Source organism: Miniopterus schreibersii (assembly GCF_964146895.1).
Source record: "Miniopterus schreibersii genome assembly, chromosome: 15".
Classification (NCBI taxonomy): domain Eukaryota; kingdom Metazoa; phylum Chordata; class Mammalia; order Chiroptera; family Miniopteridae; genus Miniopterus; species Miniopterus schreibersii.
In genome coordinates, this window is record NC_138115.1 from 23,345,405 (window position 1) to 23,371,556 (window position 26,152).

The window sequence follows — 26,152 nt, forward strand, 5'->3', positions numbered from 1 at the left end:
CATTGATCAATATATCTGTTTTTGAGCAAGTACCATGCTGGGTTTTTTTTTATTATTCAATTATTTGTGACATTGGTTAATAAAATTATACAGGTTTTAGGTATAAAACTCTACAATATGTCATCTGTATATTGTGTGTTTCTCACCCTAATGCACCATGCTGTTTTGATTACTGTAACTTTGTAGTATAGTTTAATATCAGGGCGTGTGATACCTTCCACTTTGTTCTTTTTCAAGATGTCTTTAGCTATTTGGGGACTTTTGTGGTTTCGTATGAATTTTAGGATTAGTTCTAATTCTGAGAAGAATGTCATTGGTATTTTAGGGCTGGCATTGAATCTGCATATTGTTTTAGGTAATGAGAACATTTTAACAATATTTATCATACTAAATCATGAGCAAGGTATATCCTTTCATGTATTTGTATCTTGTTTGATTTCCTCTTTGATTCAATGGTTTAGTAGCATGTTGTTTAGTCTCCACATATTTGTGTGTGTTTTCCAGTGGGTTTTTTTTTCTGTAGTTGATTTCTAGTTTCATGTTATTTTGGTCAGAAAAGATGATTGATATGATTTCAATCTTTCTGGAATTTATTGAGGCTTATTTTGTGACCTAATTTGTGACTTATCCTGGAGAATGTTCCATGTGCACTTGGAGAAAAATTATGTATTCTGCAGTTTAGAGATGAAATGTTCTATAGATGTCTATTAAGTGGGTCTGATCTAATGTGACATTAAAGTCATTATTTCCATATTAATTTTCTGTTCGTTATGGATGTGTTCATATATTCATTGATGTGAATGGAGTATTAAAATTCCTTGCTATTATTGTATTATTGTGGATTTCTCCCTTTGTGTCCACTAATAATATTGCTTTATATATTTAGATGCTCCTCTGATGGGTGCATAGATACCTATGATTGTCATATCCTCTTCTTGAATTGACCCCTCTATAATTATGCAATGTCCTTCTTTGTCTTTTTTTGTTTTTTTACATATTTTTGTTTTAAAGTCTATTTTGTCTGATATGAGTAATGATACCTCAGCTTTCTTTTCATTTCCATTTGCATGGAATATCTTTTTCCATCCCTTTACTTTCAGTCTGTATGTGTCTTTCAATGTGAAGTGAGTCTCTTGTAAGCAGCATATAGATGAGTCATGGGTGTTTTATTTGGGGGGGGGGGTTAAAAAATACATCTTTATTGACTTCAGAGAGAGGAAGGGAGAGGGAGAGAGAGAAAGATTAATGATGAGAGAGTCATTGATCGGGTGCTTCCTGCATGCCCCACAGTGGGAGTCGAGCCGGCAACCTGGGAATGTGCCCTGACTGGGAACTGAACCTCGATCTCTTGGATCCTAGGTTGGTGCTCAACCACTTGAGCCATGCCCAGCCAGGCGATGAGTCATGGTTTTTAATCCATTAAGCCACCCTATGGCTTTTTATTGAATAATTTAATCCATTTATATTTAAAGTGATTATTGATAACTGTGTACTTATTGCCATTTTCTTCATTGCTTTTTGGTTGTTTTTATAGTTCTCCTCTGTTCTCCTCTCTTCCCTTGTGGTTTGCTGGTTTTCTTTAGTGTTTCATTTGGGTTTCTTTATTTTTTGTATACCTTTTGTAGATTTTTGGTTTGTGGTTACCATGAGGTCTAAGTATATCATTCTGTATCTATAGCAGTCTATTTTAAGCTGATAGGCATTTAAACTTGATTATATTCTGTAAGGACTACATTTTTATTTCCCCCTCCATGCTTGATGTTATTGATGTCATGTTTTAGATCTTTTTTTTGTGTTGTATATATCCTAACTACTGATTGTAGTTTGAAACTTTTTTCTTTTGACCTTTATAGTAGCTTTTAAATGTCTTATTTGCTGTATTTATTAAATATTTGGCCTTTCATGTGAGATTTTTATCTTTCTCATATTGTTATATTTCTGTTTATGGCCTTTCCTTTTCTGCTTAAAGAAGAGTCTTTCAGCCCAGCCTGGCGTGGCTCAGTGGTTGAGTGTCGACCTAGAATCCAAGAGATCAAGGTTCAGTTCCTGGTCAGGACACATGCCCAGTTTGAGGGCTCAATCCCCAGTCTGGGGCGTGCAGAAGGTAGCCGACCAATGATGACTCTCTCATCATTGATGTTTCTATCTCTCTCCCTATCCCTTCCTCTCTCTGAAATCAATAAAGATATATTTTTTTTAAAAAACAAAAATGACTCTTTCAGCCCTAACCAGCCCGTGGACTTAAAGGTCCTGGATTTGATTCTGGCCAAGGGCACATACCTCAGTTGCAGCTCAATCCCTGGCCCTAGTCAGGAGGCAACCAATGTTTCTTTCTCTCACTCTCTCTTTCACTCTCTCTGGAAAGCAATGGAAAAAATATCCTTGGGTGAGGATTTTTTTAAAAAAGACCCTTTCATATTTCTTATAAAACTGGTTTGATGGTGATGAATTCCTTTAGTTTTTGCTTATCTGGGAAACTATCTCTCCTTCAATTCTGAATGATACCCTTGCTGGGTAAATCATTCTAGGTAGTAGATTTGTTTCTTTCAGTATTTTAAAGATGTCCTGCCACTCCCTTCTGGCCTGTGAAGTTGCTCCTGAGAATTCATCTGATAGCCTTTTGGGGTTTCCTTTGTATGTAATTTGTTGTTTTACCCCCTACTTCCTTCGAGATTGTCTCTTGTCATTTTAATCACAGTATGTCTATGTGTGGGTCAATTTGGGTACATCTTGTTTGGAACTCTCTGTGCTTCCTGGACCTGGATGTCAGTTTTCTTTCCCAGGTTAGGAAAGTTTTCAGCCATTATTGCCTTATATATAAAGTTTCTGTTCCTTTCTTCTCCTTGGATCCCTATAAAACAAATATTTGAGCACTTTGGTATCCCAAAGGTCTCTTACTCTATCCTCATCTTTAAAATTTTTTTCTTTTTGCTGTTCTGATTGGCTGATTTCCACTAGTCTGTGTTCCAGGTCACTGATTCATTCTGGATTTCAATCTTCTAGCCCTAGTTGAGCTGCTCCAACTGACACCACATATAACAGGGACAAGCCTCCCAGCTAAGCCATGCCCCAACCACAGGTGCTTGAGCAATGTAAATAATTGCTGTTGTTTTAAGCCACTGAATATTGGGGTGGTTTGTTACTTAGTGGTAGAAAACCGTAACAAGGGCTGCAGGGTAGACAAGGGCTAGATCCTGAAGGGTCCCATAAGCCAGGGTAAGAACTTTGGGCTTTGTTTTTATTGTGATAAGGAACCATTAGAGGACAGTGAGCAGCAGGGTGACTTCAGAGGGATATGGGCTGCAGCACCAGGCCAGTGAGGAGGCCCCTGCACTGGTCCTTCTCAATGGTGAAAGGTGGCTATGGAGGGAGGGGTTAGGAGGGGTGGAATGTGAATAGATGTCGAAGCAGGACAGATGGGATTTGCTGAGGGACTGAATGTAGGATGGAGTTAATGGTGAATCAGTTTGAATCAGTTTGAGCTAGGTGACTGCATGGCAACCATCCCCTGGTGTGAGGACTCAGCTTGGTTAGGAGGCTGCTGAAAGATGGTCCAGATGCAGGGTGACAGCTTAGTCAGGCTGGGGACAGAGAAGTAAAGGGTGGATTTGAAGGGAGTCAGGGGTTAACTGGACGGGACTTACGGGAGCAGATGGCACACCAAGGGAAACTGAGGCGGCCCAGCATGAGAGCAGAGACCTGCTCTCTCTACCCCAGTCTCTCTTCTCAAAATCTCTCACAAGCCTTTGTCTAGTTGTACCAACAGCTTCCTTCGTGTGTCTGTAATGTGGCTGCCATTAGGGCCTCAAGGGACACCATGAGCTGACAGCAGGGGATTGGGTTGGCACTTCACAGGGGTGGAGGGGTCTGGTTTTGTCACTGCTCTTTTCATGGCTTTGCCAGGGGCCATGGGAGGTACCTGGGCAGGGTCTCAGGGGGTGGGCATCACTGGGCACCTTGCCTCCATGAGCTGGGGGCAGGCCAGTACCCCGACCTGGCAGAGGCTGGACATAATCTGGCACCCAGGAAAGGCAGGCAAGTCTCTTCCTCTGCATGATGACACTACACCAAAGGCCCCCACCTCAGAGTGAAGGGATGCCTGTAGGTGCAAGGCAAGTCTTCAGGGCCCCAGATAAGGATTGTGGGTGGGTGGTTCACAGAAGTTGGCCACCTTCCGTGCTGAGAAATGACCCTGGAAACTAGAGATTTCTTCCATTTGCAAATACATTTCTAAATGTCAAGAAGGAATTGCATGTTAATTAGGCATTAAAACAGGTTGTAGAATATTTAATGACATAGAAAGATGTTACTGACATATTGTTGCATGGGGGAAAATACAGGTTTCAAAATGGTGTGTACGCACTCTTCCCGATTTTCACTCCTCTGCCCCCAACCCAGGCAAGTACGTGATTTGTTGTTCTCTGAACTATTAACTACGGGTGGGTTAGGGTAGCTTTTATTTTCTTCATGTCTTTTGTACTTCCTGATGTTTCTGCAGGAAATGTATTTAATTCCAGCATCACACCAAAAAAAAAAAAAAAAATCCCTGTCAAATGTGTCAATAACTTAAATTAGAAAATCTGCTTAATAAAAAGGAATCAGTGCTCAGAATAGAAAGTTTGAAAAGATAATCTCTCTCTACCCAGAAGCCACTACAGGAAAAGGCTATTTTTAAAGCTAAAAAATTGTTTACTTTTCTCACTTTTCTGTTCTCATTAATTCTAAAACTGGTATTTGTGGGATTTTGTTTAAATTGTATGAATTTTTGTCCTAGCTCTTACCCTTGATAAATGTGTGTGCTTATTTCCTTTCATAAAGGGAAACATTTAACCTGAGTCGCTTCTAATTTGGAGGCAGCTTTGCTTTCTGGTGACCTTTCCCAGGGGGTCAGGGGTGAACCTCACCCCCAGCTCAGGCCCAGCTGGGTGGGCTGGGGGTCTCGGGGTATTTGCTGACCTTCAGGCAGGATAACTGTCCTCATGGGCCACAGTGAGGAATAGCCTGCCCTGCTGGCCTGGGGGAAACTGTTTCCTCATCTGAAAAAGGGTTAATGATACCTATTTTTTTAAGAGTGATGAAGCATTCAGGGTGAGTGTGTAAATGTCAGCTCTCTTTCCAGGGTGGTCACCTTGGACCTGCCCTCGCATTTGGAGGCTGCTGTGGAGACTCTGGCCTGGCAGGAGCTTGGAACTTAGGAATGAGGGCCCAGATAACCTGGTTTGTGCCCCCAACTCTGCTGCTCCCTGGCTCTGTGACTTGGGGATATTCCTCCTATGTGCTGAGTTTCTACATCTGTAAAATGAGGACAATATTACATTCCTCAGGGGCTTGTTAAATAAAGGTGAGTTAGGAGCAGGGCCTGCCCAGGGGTAGGTGGCACACAGCATCTTCCTGGAGGTCCTGTGGGTGCTCTCAGAGCCTAGGGAATGTCAGCTGTGGGTCAGGCTCAGGGCAAGCAGGCAGCCACATTGTCCCACTGCCGACAGCCTTCTCAGAAGGCTGAGGCAGGTTCCGAGCCAGGGTTCCCTCCCTCTTGCTACAAGCACTGCTTTCCCTCCTTGGCCATCTCAGGATAAAGGCTGGAGCCCACAGCAGGTTTCCCCATCAGGCTTTTATTATAAAGAAGGTTCCAGAGCATCCCAGCCACCCCTTCCAGCCCAGTCCCCAAGGCTCCAAGCCAGGCACTGCGCTGGCTGGGTCTGCTGCTGGGGGGCCAGGGGGGCGTGGTTTCGGGTCAGCCAGAGGGTCACTTGTGACAGGAACAGAATGGGTGATTTTCTCAGGGTGGCGAGGGGGTTCTCCGCCAGGTCTGCCTGTTCTCTGGAACAGTCATTTCCAGTGTTGCGTTTGGGAGCCCCTCTGTCCCCTCCCCAGGTCCTCCGCGCAAGCGGCAGCTATTCACAGTTGGAGCGTGGTAAGTTTAAAATATAAAAGCTTTCTTAAAAAAACAAAAAGTGGTGCTATCTTTAGAAACACTTCCAGCAAGATCAAGTAGCCCAGCTACAGCCTTGATGCAACTTAGCGCCCCCCCACCCCCCCAGACCAGGCTCGCCCAGCACCGGTCCCCTTGTCTTCCACCCTCCTGGCTCAGGGAAAGCCCGAGGAGCCTCCCCACAGGCAGTGGGTGCTGCCCACTCCACCAGTAGCTGCTTAAGCAACAAAAATCTGACACCTCTTGAAACTGTGTGTGGCCAGGGTCCTCCCTGCGTGAGGGGAGATGGAGACATTTCGGTGGTTAAAGCAGAAACCAATCAAGGGCTGGTTCAAGGAGGCCTCCCTCCGTCAGAATGGCTGAGGTAGTGTTTCCGGCTGCAGCCTCTTCTCTGTTTGCTGGGCCGAGTCGGGTGGGGCTCTTAGCAGCTGGTTGTGACAGAGCAAGTGGGGGCACCATCCAGGCTGTGCTGGTGGATGGTGGAAGCCTTACCAGAGACTGGCTGTGTCATTCAAGTCCCCATCCGTGGCTGGGTATGGGGACAAGTAGGAGGGGACAGAGGTGCCCAAGGAGCCAGGGCTGGGGGCTCCTCCGCCTGGCTCAGAGAGGTTCCTCATTCCCCTCTCTCCAATGACTCGGCTCAGTCATTGCCCAGCCAGAGTCAGAGGCACTGGGGACCAAATGAAGTTGAAGCCGGGTGCCTGGTTCCTTCCCAGCACCGTCTCCCACGGGCTCAGGCCTCACTGTAGCACTCGTAGATGTTGTCCTCCATCAGAGCCACCACCTGCTCAAACTTGTGCTGCAGCTGGGTCCTCCGGGCCGTGGGGTTTGCCTCCAGGGCAGTCATGATCTGAGGGGGAAGCAGAGGCGTAGCTGGACCCCAGTCCTGGGCCCCAGTGTGTCCCCCTGCAGATCTTCAGGGAGAACACCCTGCCTGGATTTCCAATGCTGGTGACCCGCCCCTAAAGCACCAATATCTTGGGATGTAAATGCTGGAGTGGGAACCTCTCCCTGGGTGAAATGGGGGTGGGGGTGGCACCGTAGCCTTGAGGGTGGGTGCTTCACACTGGGGGTACTCACCTGTGAGCGATACCTCTTGGCATATTTATAAATCTCTGCCATGGCCACATTGGTGTTGAACTCATTCTGGTATTTCTGCAAGCAAAGAAAAAGGCAGGAGTTGGGAAAGGTGGTTAACCTGTCAAACTTGGGCCCAGCCTTGCTGCTTATAAACAAACCCCGCAGCTTCCTGCAGCCCCTCACTGGACAGTCAAGTTCCAGACCCCCAACAGCCCAGCCGCACCCTGGACTCCTCGGCCAGGTGCGCGTTCATCTCCTGCTCACTGAGTGGCGTCATGTCGTGGATCTGCTTGTAGTAGCGCTGCACGATTTTCCGGTACTCTGGGATCTCCTTGGCATAGAGGAGCTTGTTTGTTGGTGAATCCTGCATAGAGAGGAGTGAGGGAATAAGAAAGAAAGGATTTGTCTTTTTCTGGACGAGCCATTGTCCATATGGCCACACTAATGGCCCCATCACTGAGTGTTCCCACTCTGCCAGCTTTAGACAGGGCTCTTCACCCCCCTCCCTCTGCTGTTCTTTTATATTGAACCCCTGCCTTATCTTCTATGGGACTGTCAGGGTGATGACCTGAAAGGGGACCTACTTCCTTTAGGGGGAAAAGTGCATGGGCTTTGTGCCAGCTCTTAGTTGCACACAGGCTGTTTTGTTTACATCCTTGCTTAGGGTTATAGGTCTTGGTGGCTAAGGTTTCTGGAAGCCTGATTGCTGGCTCAGTGGAATATTTCCCACCACATGTTTCCAACGCCCGAAAGTAAAATGTGCCAAGTACACTCCCAGTTCTTTGTCACAGGCATCCTGCCTTCTGAGATAGTGTAAAGAAGTGATGGCATTTACTATCTCTCATGGCCCGTTTCTGAAAGTCACGGGCTAAATGCAGGGCCATGAAGCTTCCATCCTGCCCGACCAGATCTGCTTATATCATCTCCTTAATACTCATAGCAACCAGTACTCTTTTATGCCTCCCTGCCTTGCCCATGCCTTTCCCCCTGTCAGGAACTGCATTCTCTCTCCTCTCCCTGAAGAGAGATGCCTCAGGGGGCTTCCTCCTGTGTGTATTTCAGAGGTCTTGGTCACCTGTTATCCCCTCTGCACACCCCTTCACTCAGTACCCACTCAGATGGCTCTTGACCATCAAGACTGCTGCCTGGAGCCTGACTGATTCTCAGATGATGCTGTGCTTAACCAAGCAGGTTTTCCACATTCCCACTGGCTTCCTAGGCCTGGCTCTATGGCCTAAATGTTGGGAGCTGGTGCTGGGCACACCTAAGGCAGGTGCAGCTGGTCTTCAGTGATGCAGTTTCTGACTAGGTGCCAGTGTCTGGGAGTCTCCCCCAGTCAGAATGTCCCAGTTCATCCCCATGTCTCCCAGACCTGAGCTCCTATGGCTCCCCTCCCAGAAAGATCTCAGAATCATCATTAGCACCCATCCTGCCCCTGGGAGCAGCTGACCTTGCCCAGCTGAAGGTCAGAGATGGAGCAGGCATCAATGAAGGCCTGTGCAATGACCGAGAGGCAGGCATCGATATGGTCTGTCTTGTCTATGTCGAAGACGAACTGTGGGTTTTTCAGGATGTTCACCCAGAACCGGAGAGGAAGGCTGTGGGATTGGGGCAATAGAAGCAATGTGAGCCCACCCCAAGGGTAGGGCAGCCAGGCCAAGAGGATAGGCTGGCTTTACCATTCAAGGCTGGTGTAGCCTACTCACAAAGGGAAACCTCTAGGAACCTTGGTGTGCTCGCCCACAAATGGGGTTGATGACCGTCCCTGCTGACTAGGCCAAGAGAAGCTAGGAGGCAGGTTTCCTGCGTGGAGCAGGGCAGGAGGCTGAATCAGGAGCTGCAGGCCTGGCTGGGGTGGCAGGGCCTGAGTCCATCCTTACTGCCTTCCCCATCCCCATCCCCCTAGAGCCTCCAGCAGCAGCTTTGAGCCAGGTCCTGGTTCTCATTAGAAGCACCCCCACCCGGCCTGGCAGCCCTCGGCTCCTCCCTTAGCCTCTCACGGCAGCAGGAAGTCCACCATTAGCAGCAGGCAAGGGCTGAAGGAGGGCGGGGCCTGGATGCTAGGCCTTGGCCTCAAGAGCCAGAGGGTTGGTAAAACCCCCACCCCTACCCCAGGGCCTCCCAGTGACTCAGCAGCCCAGGGCTTATGGACCCCCAGAGCTCCGAGAAGCCCCTACAACTACACAGAAACATCTGGGCCTGTGGCATTTTTTCTGAGGGTCAGGCTGAGGTTTTCAACAATTTCTTGTTGGGATCTGTGACCCCCCCAAAAGCTAAACCATGCCTCAAGAGAAGGCTACAAACTGGGTATGGGAGTCAGATTATGTGGCTTTGAGCCTGGCTCTGCCATCACAAGGGCTGCATGATCTTGGGCAGTCACATCTCTGTGAGCCTCGGTGTTGTCTGTAATATGGAGTTGATAGTGCTCTACCCTGAGAAAAATGGAGGGAGGATGAAGGTAAGGGCAACACTTACATAAAGCTCACTTCTAGTTAATTCTTATAATGAAGGCAAATTACTTTTATTGCCCTGGTTTTACAGCTGGGGGGAGCTTAAAGCACAGAGAGGTTAAGTCACCCAAGATCACACAGATGTGGCAGAGCAGGGACTGAACCCTGGCAGGTGCTCTGAGATACTGCTGCTGTCTGCACTGACACGTGGAAGCTGCACAGCCCTCCCCACACGCACACCGCCCACCTGTTGGTTTTCCAGATGTGCAGGGTGTCAGGATCTGAGATCCCCCTCTTCTCAGCCTGCTCCTCCAGGAAGTCGAAGAAGTACTTGACGGCCAGAGGGGGCTTGTCCTCACGAATGCTCAGAATGGCCTTGAACAGGTCATCCAGAAACTTCTGCAGCGTGCCCTGCAGGGGAGCAGGGTGGCCACCATCAGCCCAGGACCACGCGTAGAGAGTAAGCAAGACCCTCTTGTGGCTCTGGGGAACCCGCGGTGCTCAAGCTGGTGAATGTGGAAGCCATGTGGCATCAGGCTAGTCACCTAACCTCTCTGGGTCTCAGTTTTCTCATCTGTGAAATGGGTTAGTGAAACCTACCTCCTAGGGGTGCTGAAAAGTATGGGGCATAGAGCAGGAAATCAGAGCCAGGACGTGGTCTCTGGGGTGCAGACTGCTACCTATGCTGTGTGACCTTGGGGATATCATTGACCCCTCTGGGCCTCTGCTGCCTTCTCTGTTACATTGGCTAATATAAAAGTTGTCTGTCATACCTTTCATGGCTGTGAGCAAAACCTCCTTGGGCAGGACCCTAAGCCCTTAGTCTCTCACCCTGGGAGCCCATCTGGCTCCACACAGGAAGAGGTCCAGACCCCACCCAGGCATGTGCACACAGCTGACCCTTCCAAGACAAGGAGATGAGGCCAGGCCTACCTTGGTGGATAGCAGGCGGGTCAGGTAGATCTCTGGTAGCACCTTCTTGCGGTGGCTCTGCCGGTGGGACTTCTTGGGCTCTGCCAGCTCGTCCGTGGGCAGCACCTGGGAGATCGGAGCGGTGGTCAGTGCTGGCGCCAGGCACCAGCCTCCACCATCCCAGGGAAGGTACTGTCCTCCTCCCATAGGCACTAGCTCTGCACACAATTTGCAAATGACCAGGCTCCCTGCTGATTCTGGGTCCCATCTCCGCTCCCCACCCCCAGCCTTTCCCAGAGCCTGGGAGCACTCTCCTCAGAGGGCCAGGGTGGCAGGAAGCCAAGTCCACACCCAGTGAGGGGCGGGAGCCCCCAGGGCCTCAGGCCGGGCACTCACCAAATGGAAATACTTCTCAGTGTCCAAGTCTTTCACTACGAGAGGAAAAACACACACAATAAATAAACAAGAGAGGGGAAGGAGGGAGGGAGAGAGAGAAATAGAAATAGAGACTGAAAGAAACCAAGAGAAATGGAGAGTTCCAAAGAGACAGAGAAAATGAGACAGAGAAAGAATCAAAGAGAAAAATGCAAAGAAAGAGATGAGAGATCCAGAAAGACACACAGAATAAGACAGCGAAAAGGACAGAGGCATTAAGAGAGAGACATGCAAAGCAAAGTGGTAGAAGAAACAGGGAAAGAGATGGAGAGAAAAAGACAAGGTCACACACGGAGAGAGGAGAGGCCCAGATAGGAGTGTGGCAGCCCTCACTCCATCACCCGACCTCAGAACTACCAGACCTCACAAGCTGCTGGGAGAGACCAAAGATCCTGCTCCTGACCTCAGGAGGGAAGCCTGAGACCCAGAGGAGCCTAGGACTTCAGATCTGGCAGCTGGACAGCTAGGTCTAGGGCATTTGAGGGTGTCGATGGTAAGATTTGAGGCAGAAACACAACCCAAAGCCCAGATGGGAATGCCAACCACCCCTCTGGTCTGGCAGTTGCCCAGACCTACTGGAACCAAGTCCCGCCCTCCTGGGGCCTCTCTCTGGCTGCCCACAGGAAATCAGCCTGAGAGGCCTGGCCACAGGCCCTGCCAAGCAATACTGGGTCAGAGGGGCCTGGCCTGGCCCTGCTCAGACTTGCCTCTTGAAGCCTCAGCTTCCCCACTGGGACTGCTCAGAAGGGGCGCTAGACACCCTCCCCATGTCCACCAGCACTACCTCGGCCCAGTGTGTTGTCCTTCTTGTCTGTGAGGCTCATGGCCAGGGAGGCGCCTTCAGGGATCTGACAGGAGGGGAGAGGCTGAGGTCAGAGGTCAGGTTAGGGAGGTTGGAAGTGGGGGCTGGGTGTGGCTGGGAGCCCACCTTGTAGTGTGCCAGTGTGTTGAGTTTCTTGCGACCATCTTCTACCACTGAGGTGTCATCCAGGTCCCGGAGGATGTAGCTCTGAGTGCTTGAGGCAAACCACTCTGGGGACAGGGAGCCGGGTATCAGGGCCGGGGCAGGGAGCCGGCCCAAAGGGAGAGCACCACCCTGGCCACACAGGGAGAGGCTGCTTGCCCTCTGTGGAACCTGGGGCATGCCATGCTTCCCTCTGAGCCTCTATTTCCCCATCTGTAAATGGGGAGAGGGGAGAAAACTGGGGAACAGGGTGTCATGGTGGTGGGCACAGGGCAGGAGCTCTAGAAATGTTCTCGTCCTCAGGGTTGTTACTGTTATTATTGCTGATGAAATAAGAAAAGGTACCACGAGCCCCGGCCAGTATGGCATCATCCCATACATCAGGAGGTTGCCGGTTCGATTCCTAGTCAAGGGCACATGCCCGGAGTTGTGGGCTTGATCCCCAGTAGGGGGTGCACTCTCACATTGATGTTCCCCTCTAAAAATCAATTTAAAAAAAAGAAGAGGTACCACCTGTGAAAGGGTCACACACGTTCCATGGCTCCCCACTGTCAGAGTAAAGCCCAAGTGCCACCTCTGCCCTTCCAGGCTCTGGGTGATTGAGCACCTGCCCAGATCATCTCACAGCCTGCCCCACCCATTGCATGACAGCCCTGGTGAGCCACCTGAAGTTCCCTGCTCTGAGGAAATAGTCACTGAGCCTGCATGTTCACCATCAGAGCCTGGTGCTTATAAGGGAGCCCCACACAGACCAAGTGCTCAGGAAAGGCCCATGATCATAAAATAAATGGCCCAAGTTTCTTGGCCAAACCAAAATTCCTACGCATTCTTCAAAACCCACTCGAACATTCCCTCCTTGGAAAAGCCTTTCCTGAACACTTTTTGCTACTGCCCACAGCTTGCTCACAAAAGGACCTGTCTCTCTACCAGAACAGGAGCTCTTTGCTGCTGGGTACACTTCATCTGACCATCTCCATGTCCCCAGTCCCAAAATTTGTGCACATTTGCTGAGTGAAAGGAGTGTATGACTAAGGCAGGGGCTGGTTCCTACCAAAACAGCCCAACACCAAGTTGTGCCACCCCACCCCTGCCCACCGAGGTCGACGTCCTCAGCGCGAGGCCACTGGGAGTAGGGCACATTCTTGCAGAAGGCTTCCAGGATCTTCTCCTTCACCTGAGTCAGCGTGTCGGTGTCCATGGCCCGCACACTCAGAGAGTCCATGCCACAGCCCTGGAAGGACACGTTCAGGTTCTGCAAGAGAAGGGAAGGAAGGGTCAGCAAGTCCTTACCATCACTACCCTGGGCCCTGGCAGGGTGACAACCTACCAGAGGAGGCTGGACAAGATCATAGCCTCCAGGCATGTGGGGACCCCCTCCCAGTCTGGGAAATGGAGACACCTCACTACCCAGCTGCCCTTGCCCCACCTGCACACCGGCTCACCCGGGGCTTGGCCTCAATATTCTCCCGTAGCAGCCACTCCTCGTTGAGCGTGTAGCGGGCCTTGCCTGTGATGGCATCAATGGAGCCCTTGTTGATCTGCTGCTTGATGGCACACAGGAGCAGGAAGAATGGCTCCCCGACTGTCTCCTGGGATGGGCAGGGTCTGTCAGGGGCTGAAGCCCAGCCTGCCTGATCCCCACAGCCTCCCTGCCCACCTTCCACATTCCAGCCCCCAAGCCTCTGGCCATGCTGCAGCCTTGGAACACCTTCACTGCCCCACCTCCGTGGCTGCCTGTTTAATATCCTCCTTTTGGATCCTGGTGCCATTCCCCCAGCCCTCCTGAAGTCTCCATGAACTCTAAGGTCGAACACCACTGGCTGTGGGCAGGCACATTCATTTCATCATCCCACAAACCCTTCCAGATATCATCCTCACTGCGAGGCCCAGAGAGGGCAAGCAACCAGCCCAGGGTCACCCAGCAGGGAAGTGGCAGAGCTGGACTTGAATGTTGGATTGGCTGACTCCCAAGCCTATGACTTTTTCTGCTAAGCCTCCCAAGGTAAGCTCAGATAGAAGCAGAACACGGACACGGTCTCAACCCAAATCACAGCCTGGTCAGTGCGGAGAGTCTTGGGCTTAACAGGGGCCTCAGATACCCCTGCCCTTGGTAGTCTCCCTTCCATAAAGTGCACAGCCAGAAAGGGACTCGGCTGCTATCCATAGCCATGAGCTGATTTTCATGATCATTTTATAGCAAGTGACCGAGTATTGCGCTGATGGTAGAAATTTAGGTAAAAATGGTAGCATGATTTAAGGAAAAAATTAAGTACATAATAGTGTCAGGCAGATTTGGCATGATGAAGGTGGCATGCCAACTTTTTTTGGTTTTTGTTAATCCTCACCTAAGGATATTTTTTCCATTGATGTTTAGAGAGAGTGGGAAGGAGGGAGGGAGGAAGAGAGAGTGAGTGTCTGGGAAACATCAATGTCACATCAATTGGTTGCCTCAGGACTGAACCAGGAACCTTCCATGCACTGCCTGCTGCCCTAACCACTCACTGACCCACACCAGCCAGGGCAAGCTCCGCTGTATTTTAATGTTTCTATATCTCTCTCCACTAAAGCTGGGAGAGGCTCAATGGCTGGACTTGGGTCTCATTTATCTTCTGAACTCAGAGCAGAGGCCCAAAGGTAGACCAGGGAGGGTTTGATGACTGAGGACAATCATCCAGAAGGTCCCTGATATAGCCTCAGTTCTGTCCCCAGCTGGCTCTGAGCCCTCACAGGAAGCCAAATCTTCACTGAGCCTCAGTCCCCCATCTGTACAATGGATCCTCTGGGCCTATCCCAGCCCTCCTCTGCCCCTCTCTCCACATCTGCACAAACGAGGTGATAACTCTCCTGGAAGAGTTGGCGGAAGAAAAAAACAAAGTTCCATCTGTCGTGGGAAGGCTGGGAGGTGGTGGTTCCTGCCGTATGGGTGGCGCCTTCACGCCTGCCTCACCCTCAGACAGCTGTACATGCAGATGGACATCCAGTTGGTGAGCATCTTCTCCACCACAGACTCCGTGCGCCGCAGCATGAGCTTGGGGTTCTTGGAGGCGGAGGCGTCAATGAGGTCCACCAGCAGCTCCTTCATGATGCTCGTGTAGTACTCGAGCTTGCCGTGGAGCGCGATGGTCAGGAGGGAGGCCAGGCTGCACCTGTGGGTGAGCACTGGGCGTCAGCTGTGGCCACACCTCACGGCCATGGGATCTGGGGACCACACAGTGGGGGCTACGGGCAGCCTTATCACTGTTGTGCCCATGAGGGTAGAATCCAGGCCCAGGAAGGGGAGGAATGCGGAGTCTTAGAACCCCCAGTGCCCAGGCCTCAGACTGGAGGCCAGCCAGCTGCCCAGAGAACATGGTGATTTGCAAATTGCCCCAGCCTAGGTAGGGTCCAGCCAGGCTGACCCAGGACCAGCGCTATGACCTCAGACAAGCCCCTACCCACCCCCAGAGCCTCAGAGCCTGACCTGTCTCTAACTGCGAAGTCCTTCTGCTGCTCCAGGGCATGGACGAAGACAATGAGGAAGTGCTTATTATTGAGCAGTGAGGAAAACAGGCTGATTCCCTCTTCCATGTTGGGCCGGCAGCTCTCAGGGATCTGCAGAAGTAATCTGTGATAGGGTATCCACAGAGGTCCAGTGCCTCTGGCTGGCCCAGGAGTCAGCACTTATAATGTCCTGAATGGCTCCTTGAATGCCTCCTGGGATGGGGAGTTCACTACCTTTAATGGTGGATGCCTCCTAATTCCCCATGACTGTGAACAATGGCTAAATTGAATTGAAAAGTGGAGCACAAAGAAGGGCAAGGGTGCCTAGAATAACCCAGCATCCCCGTGAGGGACCCTCTCAACTTCCACTCTCTAAGGTGCAGGCAGAGTGGGATGTTCAGGGAGGCCCATTCCTCTCCCCTCTCTACCTGTCCTGTGGGTCAGCACTTATAACACCCTGAAGGGATGCTTCAATGCCTCCTGGTATGAGGTACTCACTACCTTCTAATGGCAGATGCCTCCCAGCCCCCCATGATTGGAATCAATGGATCAGATGAGCTGGAAAGTAGAGCCTGAGGGAGGGATGTCAAGGGTACTCACCTTCCACTCTCCCAGCAGCGGGTGTGTCTCCTGCACCGGGGAGTTGCCCTGGGAGTTGAGGGTCTGGGAGGGCAGTACATAACGCTCTTCATACAGAGAGGAACACTGTGGAGGCAGACCCCAGCATCTCAGCAGGGCTACAGACTCCCCCGACTAGCATGCAAGAGTCGCTCAACAAAAGCAAAGGGACACTTTATAGAGGAAGAAAAGGCAATGGGCCACAACCACAGAATCATAGGATTCCAGAGGAGTGGGGAGGGGTGTCCCAGGGGGCCTCCTGGAGGAAAAGAAGTGGAACCAGCATAAGCCAAGTTGTGGCAATGCAAGAGGGCACAAGGCTTAAAAGGAAACAAAAGCAGCTTGGTGTGGAATAAGGGGAACTGAGGCAGAGAGGCTGCTGCATGGAGAATGGTGTAAACAGGTCAACAGGAGGGCACTGGCCATCAGTACAAATGCTCTGGACAGGCCAGGGAAGGCAGGGACAGGGCAGTAGCCCCTGGAACAGAAAGAGGCATGGGAGGCATGGAAGGGGTGAGGCAGAGTCCAGTGGGCAGGAAGAGGGGATGTGGAGACCAAGAGAAGCCTGGCTAAGAAGCCAGAGATGAGAGAGGCTGGCAGGACATGTGAAGCATGGGAGCACCTGGGCCACCTCTGCTCGCCTGATCACTGAGGGGAGAGGCAGGCCTAGCACCCAAGGAGGGGAGAGAGGCTGGCAGCCAGCTTCTATATAGACAGTTAAACATTGAGTGAGTAGAGAAGGAAAGTGGGGGGAAAACTGGGCCCTTCCCTGGAAGGCCCTATGGGCAGGTTTTGCACTGGTCAAGGGACCCATACTGCACTAGCCAAGTTTCTCCATATGCATAAAAGTGCTCGCTAGCATGGCACAACCTAGAGAGGTCTCAGAGCCCCTGAGGTGGCAGATGAGGTCACAGGCTAACCTTAGGGAAGAAAGTGCGGGTCACAAAGTGCTTATACTCCAGGAAAGGGATGCCCTGGCTGCGATTCAGCTCCTTGGTCAGATCCGTCATGTCCGTCTGCAGCTCGGCAAAGCCTGGTGACAGGCGGGTGGTGGTGAGTGTATCTCAAGCCCATTCCCCAGTTGGGAAAGCCGAGGCCCATGGTCCTGCATGGTCCCCACCCGCTACCTTTACGGATTTCCTCTCGGATCTGAGATTCCATCTCCTCCATCTGCAGCAGCGTCTTCTGCCAATAGCGCTCGGCTCGGCGGCTCTTGGTGCAGAAGACGAACAGGGCTGTGGGCATTGGAGAGGGGTCAGGCCTTGAAAGCCCTTTGGAAAGCTTTTGTTGGCACCTGCTGTGTGCAGGGCCTGGGCCTGGAGGGAGAGGTCCTGCCTGCTCGCCTCAGCTCCACCTCCTGTGGGGAAGGTGTGGGAAGGTGGCTCCCGGGCCTCCCTTTCCCAGTGGGCTGACAAACTCCTACGGGGCAAAGCATTGGGAGAATGACCAGTAAAATAAGGCTCAATGTCCCATTCTTATAAAAAGAAGTGTATGTAAAACAGTGGCTTTCCCTTGGTGAGAGAATTATGGGTGGTTTCTGGTTGTTGTTTTTTTAGCATATTCAATTATTTCTCCAATGACCAAGTGTTGTGAATTAAGAAACTTTTAAAAGCAGATTACAAAGCAGTATTATACTTATAATCCCTTTCTGGGGTGGGAGAGGGAATATATGTAATATTAAAATATTTATATTTTTATATACAACATATATTTGTATATATTATACATATAATATGTATAAAATTTTAAGAAAAGAGACTGGCAGGAAATATACCAAAATATACAGGGTATTAATGATTATTTTTCCATTTCATCCAGTTTTCCCTAAAACTTTCTACATTGAATCTTTTTTAAAAACAGCTTTAAGATATAATGCATGCCCGGCCGGGCGTGGCTCAGCGGTTGAGCATCGACCTAGGATCCAGGAGGTCGGGGTTCGATTCCCGGTCAGGGCACATGCCTGGGCTGTGGGCTCAATCCCCAGTCGGGGGCATGCAGGAGGCAGCCGGTCAATGACTCTCTCGTCGATGTTTCTCTCTCTCTCTCCCCCTCTCCTTTCCTCTCTCTGAAATCAATAAAGATATACTTAAAAAAAAAGATATAATGCACATGCCATGTATTCCATCCCTTTACAGAATACAATTCTAATGGCTTTTAGTATAGTCACAGGGTTGTGTATCCATCACCACTATCTACTTTGAGAACACTGTTATTGCCTCAAGACCCATAACCACTAGCAGTCACTCCCCATCCTCCCTCCCCCAGCCCCTGACAGCCAATAATCTGCTTTCTGTCTCTATGAATTTACCTATTCTAGACTTTTCATATAAATGGAATCATGCAATATGTGGTCTTTTGTGAGTGGCTTCTTTCATTTAGCATAATGTTGTCATGGTTCATCCATGATGTAGCATGAGTCTGTACCTTCATTCCTTTCAATGACCGAATAATATTCCATTGTATGTATATACTATATTTTATTTATTCATCAGTTGGTGGGCATTGGATTGTTTCTATTTTTTTGGCTGTTCTGAATAATGTTGCTCTGAATTTTCATGCACAAGTTTTGTATGAACATGTCTTCATGTCTCTTGGGTAGACACCCAGGAGTGGGATTGCTGGGTCACATGGTAACTCTTTGTTTAACATTTTGAGGAACTGCCAAAGTATTTTCCAAAGTAGCTGCACCATTTTCTAACCCCACCAGCAGTGTATGAGGGTCCCAATTTCTCTGCTACATTGAATATATTACTTTTATAACCATTATTTTAATAGTGGTATAGTTTAGGTTAACTTCCCTAAATAACTCTCTCTTGAGTATCTTCAATAGCTCCCTATTGGCTAGAGAGCAAGATTCCAAATTCCTCTGCCTGGCACTAGGGCCCAAAGCATGCCCTCCCAACATCTATTTTCTTCTACCCATTTGTGCTGGGCACACCTTTCACCCCACCTCTGGGTGTGGAACCTGTTCCTACCCCCAAGCCTATGTTCAAGCTGTAACCCCAGCCCACTATGCCTTCTCTTCTATCTGCCCATCTTCAGAGGGGCTGGGGCAAGGTGGGGTAGGTCTGCCCTCCAAGGTGTCACAAGGGCGGGGCTCCTTACCGACCACAGAGAGCAGCAGCAAGACGCTGCAGATGACGATGGACACAATGATGGCGGTCTCACTGCCGCCCAGCTGTAGTGTGGCAATGGTCTGGTTGAAGTTTCCTACCTGGATCTGCACAAAGGTAGGGGGAGGGGGTTGTAGCTTTCCTGGACTTATGCCTGGGCTCTTCTAACTAGCTGTGTGGCCCGGAGCAAGTCACCTAACCTTCTGAGCCTCAGATACTATGTTTATAACACAGAGATAACACACCCACCTCCTGGGGATGCTTGAGGGCTAAACGAGATAATGCTTGTCGTGCTTTTAGTCCTGGGCCTGGCACAGAGGGGAAACTCAGTACAGGGGGCTGTGATTATTACTACAGCCTGGGAGAAGTGGAGGAGGAGCGAGGGCAGTTTACGGGGCATAGCTGCTGTCCCCAAGTATCTGTAGGGTTGTCCTGAGAACAGGGGAACAGGTGGTGTCTAAGGACTCAAAGGGCAGAATTGGGACAAAAGTGCAGATGAAAGGGAGCTTTCCCAGTCAGAGCTGTCTGGAGGTGGTAAGTGCTGCCTGTGAGAAAGTGAGCTCCCCGTCCCGGGATGCATGCAAGCAGGTACAGTGCAGAAAAGGTCCCACTTTCTGGGCCCTCTCTCTGCTCTTTTTGCTTCCTTCCCTCCATGATTCTGTGTGGTGACTGGCAGCCCAGACTCTGGGTGGAGCACCTAGTAGAACAGGGGCAACTTCTATGGCCTTTCGGAGTCCAGCCCCATCAGGCCTATCACTGACCTTGGCCAGATGAGACCAATCACTGACACTGAGCAGGTCCCTAAGTTCTTGGCCCTGTTTCCTCATCTGTCAAGTGGGGATGTAAAGCTCTCCTTTGCTCTGCTTGCCTAAGCTATAGAGCATGAAAATGCTCAGATCCAATGTGCTAAGTCAAGGAAAGGTACCCATGCAGATTGGGCTGGGGGCTATGTCCACCTCTATCTCTAGTGCCCCATCCACTCACCGTGATGGGCAGTTGCCCCTCAGCTGTGCCCAGGGACTCATTGACCGAGCAGTGGATGACTCTCTCAGAGACAATCTGGATATCACAGGCCACTTGGCCTATCTTGACCCGGTACTCGTGGCTCTCGAGCCCTAGGCTGTCCTGCTCCTTCTGTGGGAGAGGAAGGGAGTGCTCACCAGGGTCCATGGCTGAGCCCGACCTGTTCACTGCCCCCACCCAGCACCCACTGGCACTCACATGGATGACTAGGGTCAGGGGCTCCCCAGGGTGGTGCTTGATCCACTTCTCCCTCTTGGCTGTGGAGAACTGGGGGTCAGGGAGGTAGTCCAGGCGGAACCTGCTGCCCCGTTGTGCCTCCTCAGAGTCTAGCAGCTCCTCGGCCACTGCCACCTCGTCGGCGTAGGCCCGCCCATTGATGAAGAAGTCCACTGGTGCTGAAGCATTGCTCAGGGCCCCAGGGGATGGGCAGGTGATGAGGGTGGAATTGAGAACCTTGCAGAGCTGGTGGGAGAGGGCCATGGGCCAAGGTTGGGAAAGGGAGATGGACAGATGGACAAGAAGAAATGGGGAGAGATTGAGGTTTAAGGAGATAAAGTGGCAGAGGGGAAGAGGTGGAGGCAGGGAGAGAGAGACAAGAAGAGATGGGGAGGCAGGAGACAGAGATAGAGGCAAAAAGATAAGGAGAGACAGATGGGGAGATGCAGCAGAGTGAGGCCTGGTCACTCAGAGTTGCAGGCCACCCCCACCCACCTCAGTCCCTGACCCCCTCACCGTGGGCTGCCGGCCGATGTGGTGCACAGCCATGGACACGTTCTGCACCATATGGAAACGTTCACCAGCCACTGTGATGGTCCTGCCACCGCTGTGGGGACAGCAAGCCCCATAAGCCCACCTGTAGCCCCAGAGAGTTAGACCTGCCTGGGGGTCAGGGTCAGGGTCTCACCTGACGGGGCTTCGGTGGGGACTGATGGCTGTGATGACCGGGTTCTGCATGTACCAGAAGGTGAGATTGCCACGCACACAGCCCCGGTGCTCAAAGCGCACACACACAGGCACAGGGGCTGGCAGGGTGCCTCCGGGCACTGTGCAGGCGATGCTAGTGTCTGTGCGCCTGTGGGAGGGCAGCGGGCTTTGTCAGCAGGTCCTCTACCTCCCATTGCTTGCCTCTGCCCAACATGCTCTGGCCCCAATGCCCAGGGGCACAGGCCTGTGCACTTGGCCTGGGTTTAAGGCCTTTTCACTTGGCCCCAATGTGGTTTTCTGCCCCTTTGTACATAAATCTATTTCCATATTCCCACTGCCACATTTTGCTTGGGCTGTCCTCTCTGCCTAGAATATCTTCCCTTCTCCCCTCTGACCCTGCCTATACTTCCTAATTGCCTAGTCCCACCTCCTCCAAGAAGCCTTCCCAGAGCCCCCCTTCCAACTTCTGCCCCTGGTGAGGGCCCTGTGTCAAGGCTCTGAAAGTCCAGACTTTTCTCCCAACTCTAACCCCACTGGAAATTTCCACTTCCTATGGGAGTGTCTGCTTTTTCCTGAGGGCTGAGACTGTGTTGGGTTCATCTTTGTGTCCCCAGCAATGCCCATCAATGGAGCCTGGTACACAGAAAGTGCATAATTAAGATAGAGCTGTTTCACCAAGGGCTAAGGATCTCAGAGCATATGCAATCATCACTATTTTTACTACAGCTGTCACTTATGGAACACCTATTATATACTGGGCACAGAGTACTTCCTAAAACCCACTGGCACTGTTCTTACCAGAAGAGGAAACCGAAGCTCAAAGAGGGGAAAGGGCTTGGCCAAGGGGTGATGCTTGATGCCAGGATAGCACCTCCACCCCTCCAGCCTCCTGGCCCCATGGTTTCTATGGGCTAGAGTGGACAGCTGGGGCCAAGGGGCTTACATGAGCTCCGTGCAGGGCTCTGTGTCATTCAGCAGGACCTGGAGCTCAGAGCCCACGTGGAGGTCGCTCCCGTGGATGGTGATCCTAGTGCCCCCTGCCTTGGGGCCCATGGCAGGCTCCAGGGAGTGGACCAGGGGCAGCTGTGGGGGGGAAGGGAGGTGGTGAGGCCTCAGGTCAGCCCCTGGGTATGTGCCTGGCTGGGTGGGCAGGACAGTGGGCTGCAGCCTTCCTTACCACATAGGAGAAGCGCTCCCGTGACTTGCCCTCCTTGGAGACGTTCACTGTCACCACATCTGAGAATGCCCCTGGGGCTGGCCCTGTGGCACACACAATCCTGGAGAAGGCAGCTTTGGTCAGGGGAGCAGCTAGTAGATCATGGGGGCCTGTCAGGCACCACCCTATTTCTCCCAAGAACAATGCCCCCATTGCACCCCAGGGTGTGTGAGCTCCCCATCCTTGCGTCCAACCACCTGCCCCCCCACTCACAGCTGGGGCTGGCATTCAACTGGGACATGCCTGAGGCATTACACCCTGAGTTCCCTATCACCTGGAAAAGAACCACTGGGTCCCCCAAATGTCATCCTGGCTCTTCCCAGGGACCACCCCCTACTCTACAACTTTCCCACAATTCTACAAATATGAGACAAGAGGTTAAACAAGATAGTCTCTTAGGACACTTGAAAGTTCTGTGACCACAAGATTTGCTGGGCTGGTAGCCTTATCTGCAAGCCTGACGTACAGGCTCCTGAAAGGAAATCCACTTCATTCATTCCCTGCTCCCGAAGGTTTCCTGGAGCCCTTCTGGGTCAGGCCCCACAGCTATAGGCCTAGATCTTTGTACCTCACCAGCAGCCCCCATACTTTCTTAACTGCGCATTTGTTTTCATCAGAGTGAGGCTTCTGTAGAAGTTGAGCTGGTCTAGGGGAACATGGGAGGGCTTCCCAGGGGAGAAGGCACTGGAAGGTTAAGAGTGGTGCCCCAAGCAGAAAAGGGCATGATATATGGTGGGGATGTCTTGAGCAAAGTCCAAGAGACCTGTGAGTGAGCAACTTCTGGGGGGCAGAAGGGTGCCTGCTGAGGAGGGCATGGTGGCCAAGGGAAGAAGGGAGGGCAGAGATGTGGTTGACACTGACAGGTGGGGTGGGGCCTAAAGGTCACTCAAACAGCCCCGGGGACTGCCCGCTACTTACTCTTCTGACACCGTGTATCTGTTGGCCAGTGGCTCACAGGCCACGCTGCCAATCCACACGCCATGGGCCACATCGCTGAGCCGCCGGCCCAGGTTCCTGCCACGGATTGTCAACAGGGTCCCACCGTCCAAGGGGCCACTCAGGGGCTCAATCTGCCAGGTGACCGAAGAGAGAGGGGCAAATGGGGTTCTGAGGCTGAGATGCTGGCAAGGTTTCCTGCCACTGTCACAGGCACCCACAGGGAGGCAGGGCCATGCAGACCGCCACTTAGGGGAGGCTCTGAGAATGCTGGGACTGCCAGTCACTTGGCAGGTCACTGGGACTGCCAGTGAGGATGTGCGTGTGTGTGTGAGTGATTTGAGTGATTAAGCCCACTAGGGTATGGGGACACAGAGTGTATGGACAGAGTCAATGCTATTTGGTATGGGGGGTCTCCTGAGGACACTGAGGTCCATTCTCAGTGGTCACGTCTGACCACACGATCCTGCCTCCCAGCCAAAGCTGACTGGCCCTGACCAGGCTAAGATAATCAGAATCCTACCATGACCCAGGCTAAGTCAATTAGAATCCTTCCCTGAGACATTTTTCTTAATTAAAACAGAGGCTTGGGAGTAACTGGCATCCTCAGTTGTCACCGTATCAGCAAGGGTCCCTGCCCTCACTATAAAACTAGAGACACTCAATCCAGCATCTCCTCCACCTGACTCCCAGTGCCGCCGCTATTTTTCTCCATAGTACTTACCACCTTCTATATAAAAATTATTTCCTTACTTATCCCTAACTAAAACATTAGCTCCATGAGGGCACGCATTTTGTTTTGTTCACAGCTAAGTCTCCAGCACTACAGGAGCCTCGCACCCAGGTGTTCAGTAGGTAATAGTGCATGCGTGTGCCTGGGTGTGTGCAAGCACACATGCTCTGCAGGTGCACAGGCAGGGGCTTCCAGGGGGGATGTGCTTACCGCCCGGATCTCAGGGGCAGGGCAGGTTCCAGGCAGGGGCTGCAGGGGCCCCCGAAGGCGGCAGCCGTCACTCCACACACACAGGTGGCCTAGATCCTCCCGGCCCAGGCACTGGGAACAGTCGGGGCTGCCCATGGCACAGTTATAGACTTCCACTGGGAAAGACATGGAGGCAGCATGGGTCAACCCCTCCATTACTGCTGTCCCCTCCATACTCACCCAGTCACTGTGGTGTCCCACCCAGAGGCAGGTCCTGGTTCTGAAGGTCAGGACCCTATGAGGTTCTTAGTACTTTCTCCAAACCCTCTGGGGCATGTGCTAAGCCCAGTGCAGCCACAGCCTCATTAATATCACCATCCTCACCATGATTCTATCAGATGGGAGCTGTTTATTAGCCCCATTTGGCAGGCAAGAGACAAAGCTGAGAGGTAGAGTGACTGATCAAGGTCACACAGCCTATGAGTGGCAGAGCTGGGATTCACACCCAGGCCTGAGTGGGTCTCTTTACCCCACAGCGGAGCTCCGGGATGCTGGGGAAATACTAAGCAACGTGGGCTCTGCGGGCCACAGACCCTGAGAGTGGCCCAAGGAGGCATACAGGGAGGATTCTCCAGGGCCTCAGTGTGCAGGCTGGGTCTGAGGCCTTCATGGTGGGGGTGTGGGGAGCCCCATGTTCACTAGGGATGTCTGAGACTCCTCATGAACAGACAGGCCCTTGGAGAGTTCAAACATATGATAGCAATAAGGGCACCAACCACCATCTTGGGGTGCTGACTGTGCCCTAGGCATCCTCGTAAGGCATTGTGTGCATTATCTCAGCAAATACTCACCAAGCCCCCTGCAGAAGGGCCTGTGCCCTCATTTCACATGGGGACACTGATGCTCAGAAAGGGAAGGGTAAGTATATGCCCGAGGTTGCACAGGCATTGGCATGGAGATGCCCCACAAGAACACAGTATCTGGACCAGAGTAGCTGCTCAATACATACATAATGCAATGTCATCCCAATAAATTCAACAAAAATAAATTAATTAATTAAAAAGAAAGAATGGCACAGAGTGGAGCCCCAAGCCAACCTATGATGAGTATGTAAATTGAGTAAAAAAATAAATCTTTGGGTTGTTTTAAATAAATAAATAAATAAATAAATATGTACTAAATGACCAGGTACTGAATGGCAGGACTGGCATTTGAGAGTCTGTGTGTATTAGGAAATGGCGAGGTGGGACATCTGTGACTATATAGTGAGCACTGGAATGAGACCCCTCTCCAAGGCTGAGCCCCACCCATTGTGGCTGAGTCCCCTGGGTTGGGTGGATGGGGGCTCCAACCTGTCATGGGGTCAGGGCTGTCCAGGAATCGAGCTGGCCGTCCCTTTAGTTGGAGGCTGAGTGGAAACACCTGGCTCTTCTGGGTCGTGTGCAGCTGCGAAAGGATGGGAAAAAGCATGAGGGGTGTAGGTGATGTTCAGGTCTCTGCTAGGGGAGAGGATGTCATGGAGATAGATGAGGGTAGGGCTTTTGGGAATGGGGGGACCAAAAGGAGGAGGAAGGTTAGATGGGACGAAGGCAGTGCAGCATCAGGACTTGTGCAGGCCTCCCCAAGCCCCCCCGCTGGAGCCATCCCACTCACCACCACTTGGTTACAGAATACAGCGGATTCATTCACCCACACTGCCTCAAAGATCTCCTCCTGCCCAAAATTACATTCAAGGGATGCACTCTGTGGGAAACAAGGAGGTCAGATAGGGAGAGTCAGGTCAGCACCCACTGCCCTCCATCTCCCATCAGGACATCATAGACTGCTGCCCTGGACAAAGGGCTTGGTCCTACTATCAGGCCTTTGCCTGGGCCATGCCCTCCTCCAGAATGTCCTTTTTTGCCTCGATGTCCAATGCTTGAAGGAGGCAAGGAGTACATGAAAACCTAGAACTCTGGCCTTGTGCACTCTGTGTCACTAAAAGCCTCTCCACCATCCCTAATGGCCAAAACGAATGCCTTTTACTCAGCTCATAAAGTGCTAGCTCTTTAGCATGGCCGACATTAAAGGTTCATCCCAGTGAGACTCCACCTGCTCTTTGAACCTTAACACCCCCCACCTCTGCCCCACAAGGCCCATGCCACAGA

At 51.4% G+C, this 26,152-nt stretch overlaps 1 protein-coding gene across 2 annotated transcripts in view; it reads right to left on the reverse strand.

Annotated features, from left to right (window-relative positions):
* Nucleotides 1-4,271: 4,271 nt before the first annotated feature.
* PLXND1 (plexin D1) overlaps nucleotides 4,272-26,152 on the reverse strand; it is a 54,442-nt gene continuing 32,561 nt past the window's right edge. The window contains exons 10-36 of one of the 2 annotated variants that reach the window (XM_081160034.1): nucleotides 25,659-25,748; nucleotides 25,358-25,451; nucleotides 24,027-24,181; nucleotides 23,066-23,217; nucleotides 22,109-22,208; nucleotides 21,875-22,014; nucleotides 20,912-21,079; nucleotides 20,740-20,830; nucleotides 20,206-20,469; nucleotides 19,969-20,118; nucleotides 18,977-19,091; nucleotides 16,999-17,106; nucleotides 16,792-16,904; nucleotides 15,854-15,958; nucleotides 15,234-15,364; nucleotides 14,721-14,919; nucleotides 13,216-13,362; nucleotides 12,869-13,025; nucleotides 11,738-11,841; nucleotides 11,594-11,657; nucleotides 10,771-10,805; nucleotides 10,396-10,500; nucleotides 9,710-9,873; nucleotides 8,463-8,610; nucleotides 7,236-7,376; nucleotides 7,013-7,087; nucleotides 4,272-6,782 (exon numbers count right to left, since the gene is read on the reverse strand). In XM_081160034.1, the coding sequence (XP_081016160.1) occupies nucleotides 6,666-6,782; nucleotides 7,013-7,087; nucleotides 7,236-7,376; nucleotides 8,463-8,610; nucleotides 9,710-9,873; nucleotides 10,396-10,500; nucleotides 10,771-10,805; nucleotides 11,594-11,657; nucleotides 11,738-11,841; nucleotides 12,869-13,025; nucleotides 13,216-13,362; nucleotides 14,721-14,919; nucleotides 15,234-15,364; nucleotides 15,854-15,958; nucleotides 16,792-16,904; nucleotides 16,999-17,106; nucleotides 18,977-19,091; nucleotides 19,969-20,118; nucleotides 20,206-20,469; nucleotides 20,740-20,830; nucleotides 20,912-21,079; nucleotides 21,875-22,014; nucleotides 22,109-22,208; nucleotides 23,066-23,217; nucleotides 24,027-24,181; nucleotides 25,358-25,451; nucleotides 25,659-25,748 (3,432 nt within the window). In that variant the 3' untranslated portion in view covers nucleotides 4,272-6,665. The remainder of the gene's footprint in view (nucleotides 6,783-7,012; nucleotides 7,088-7,235; nucleotides 7,377-8,462; nucleotides 8,611-9,709; nucleotides 9,874-10,395; nucleotides 10,501-10,770; nucleotides 10,806-11,593; nucleotides 11,658-11,737; nucleotides 11,842-12,868; nucleotides 13,026-13,215; nucleotides 13,363-14,720; nucleotides 14,920-15,233; nucleotides 15,365-15,853; nucleotides 15,959-16,791; nucleotides 16,905-16,998; nucleotides 17,107-18,976; nucleotides 19,092-19,968; nucleotides 20,119-20,205; nucleotides 20,470-20,739; nucleotides 20,831-20,911; nucleotides 21,080-21,874; nucleotides 22,015-22,108; nucleotides 22,209-23,065; nucleotides 23,218-24,026; nucleotides 24,182-25,357; nucleotides 25,452-25,658; nucleotides 25,749-26,152) is intronic. The other variant, XR_014000395.1, reaches the window with a different exon arrangement.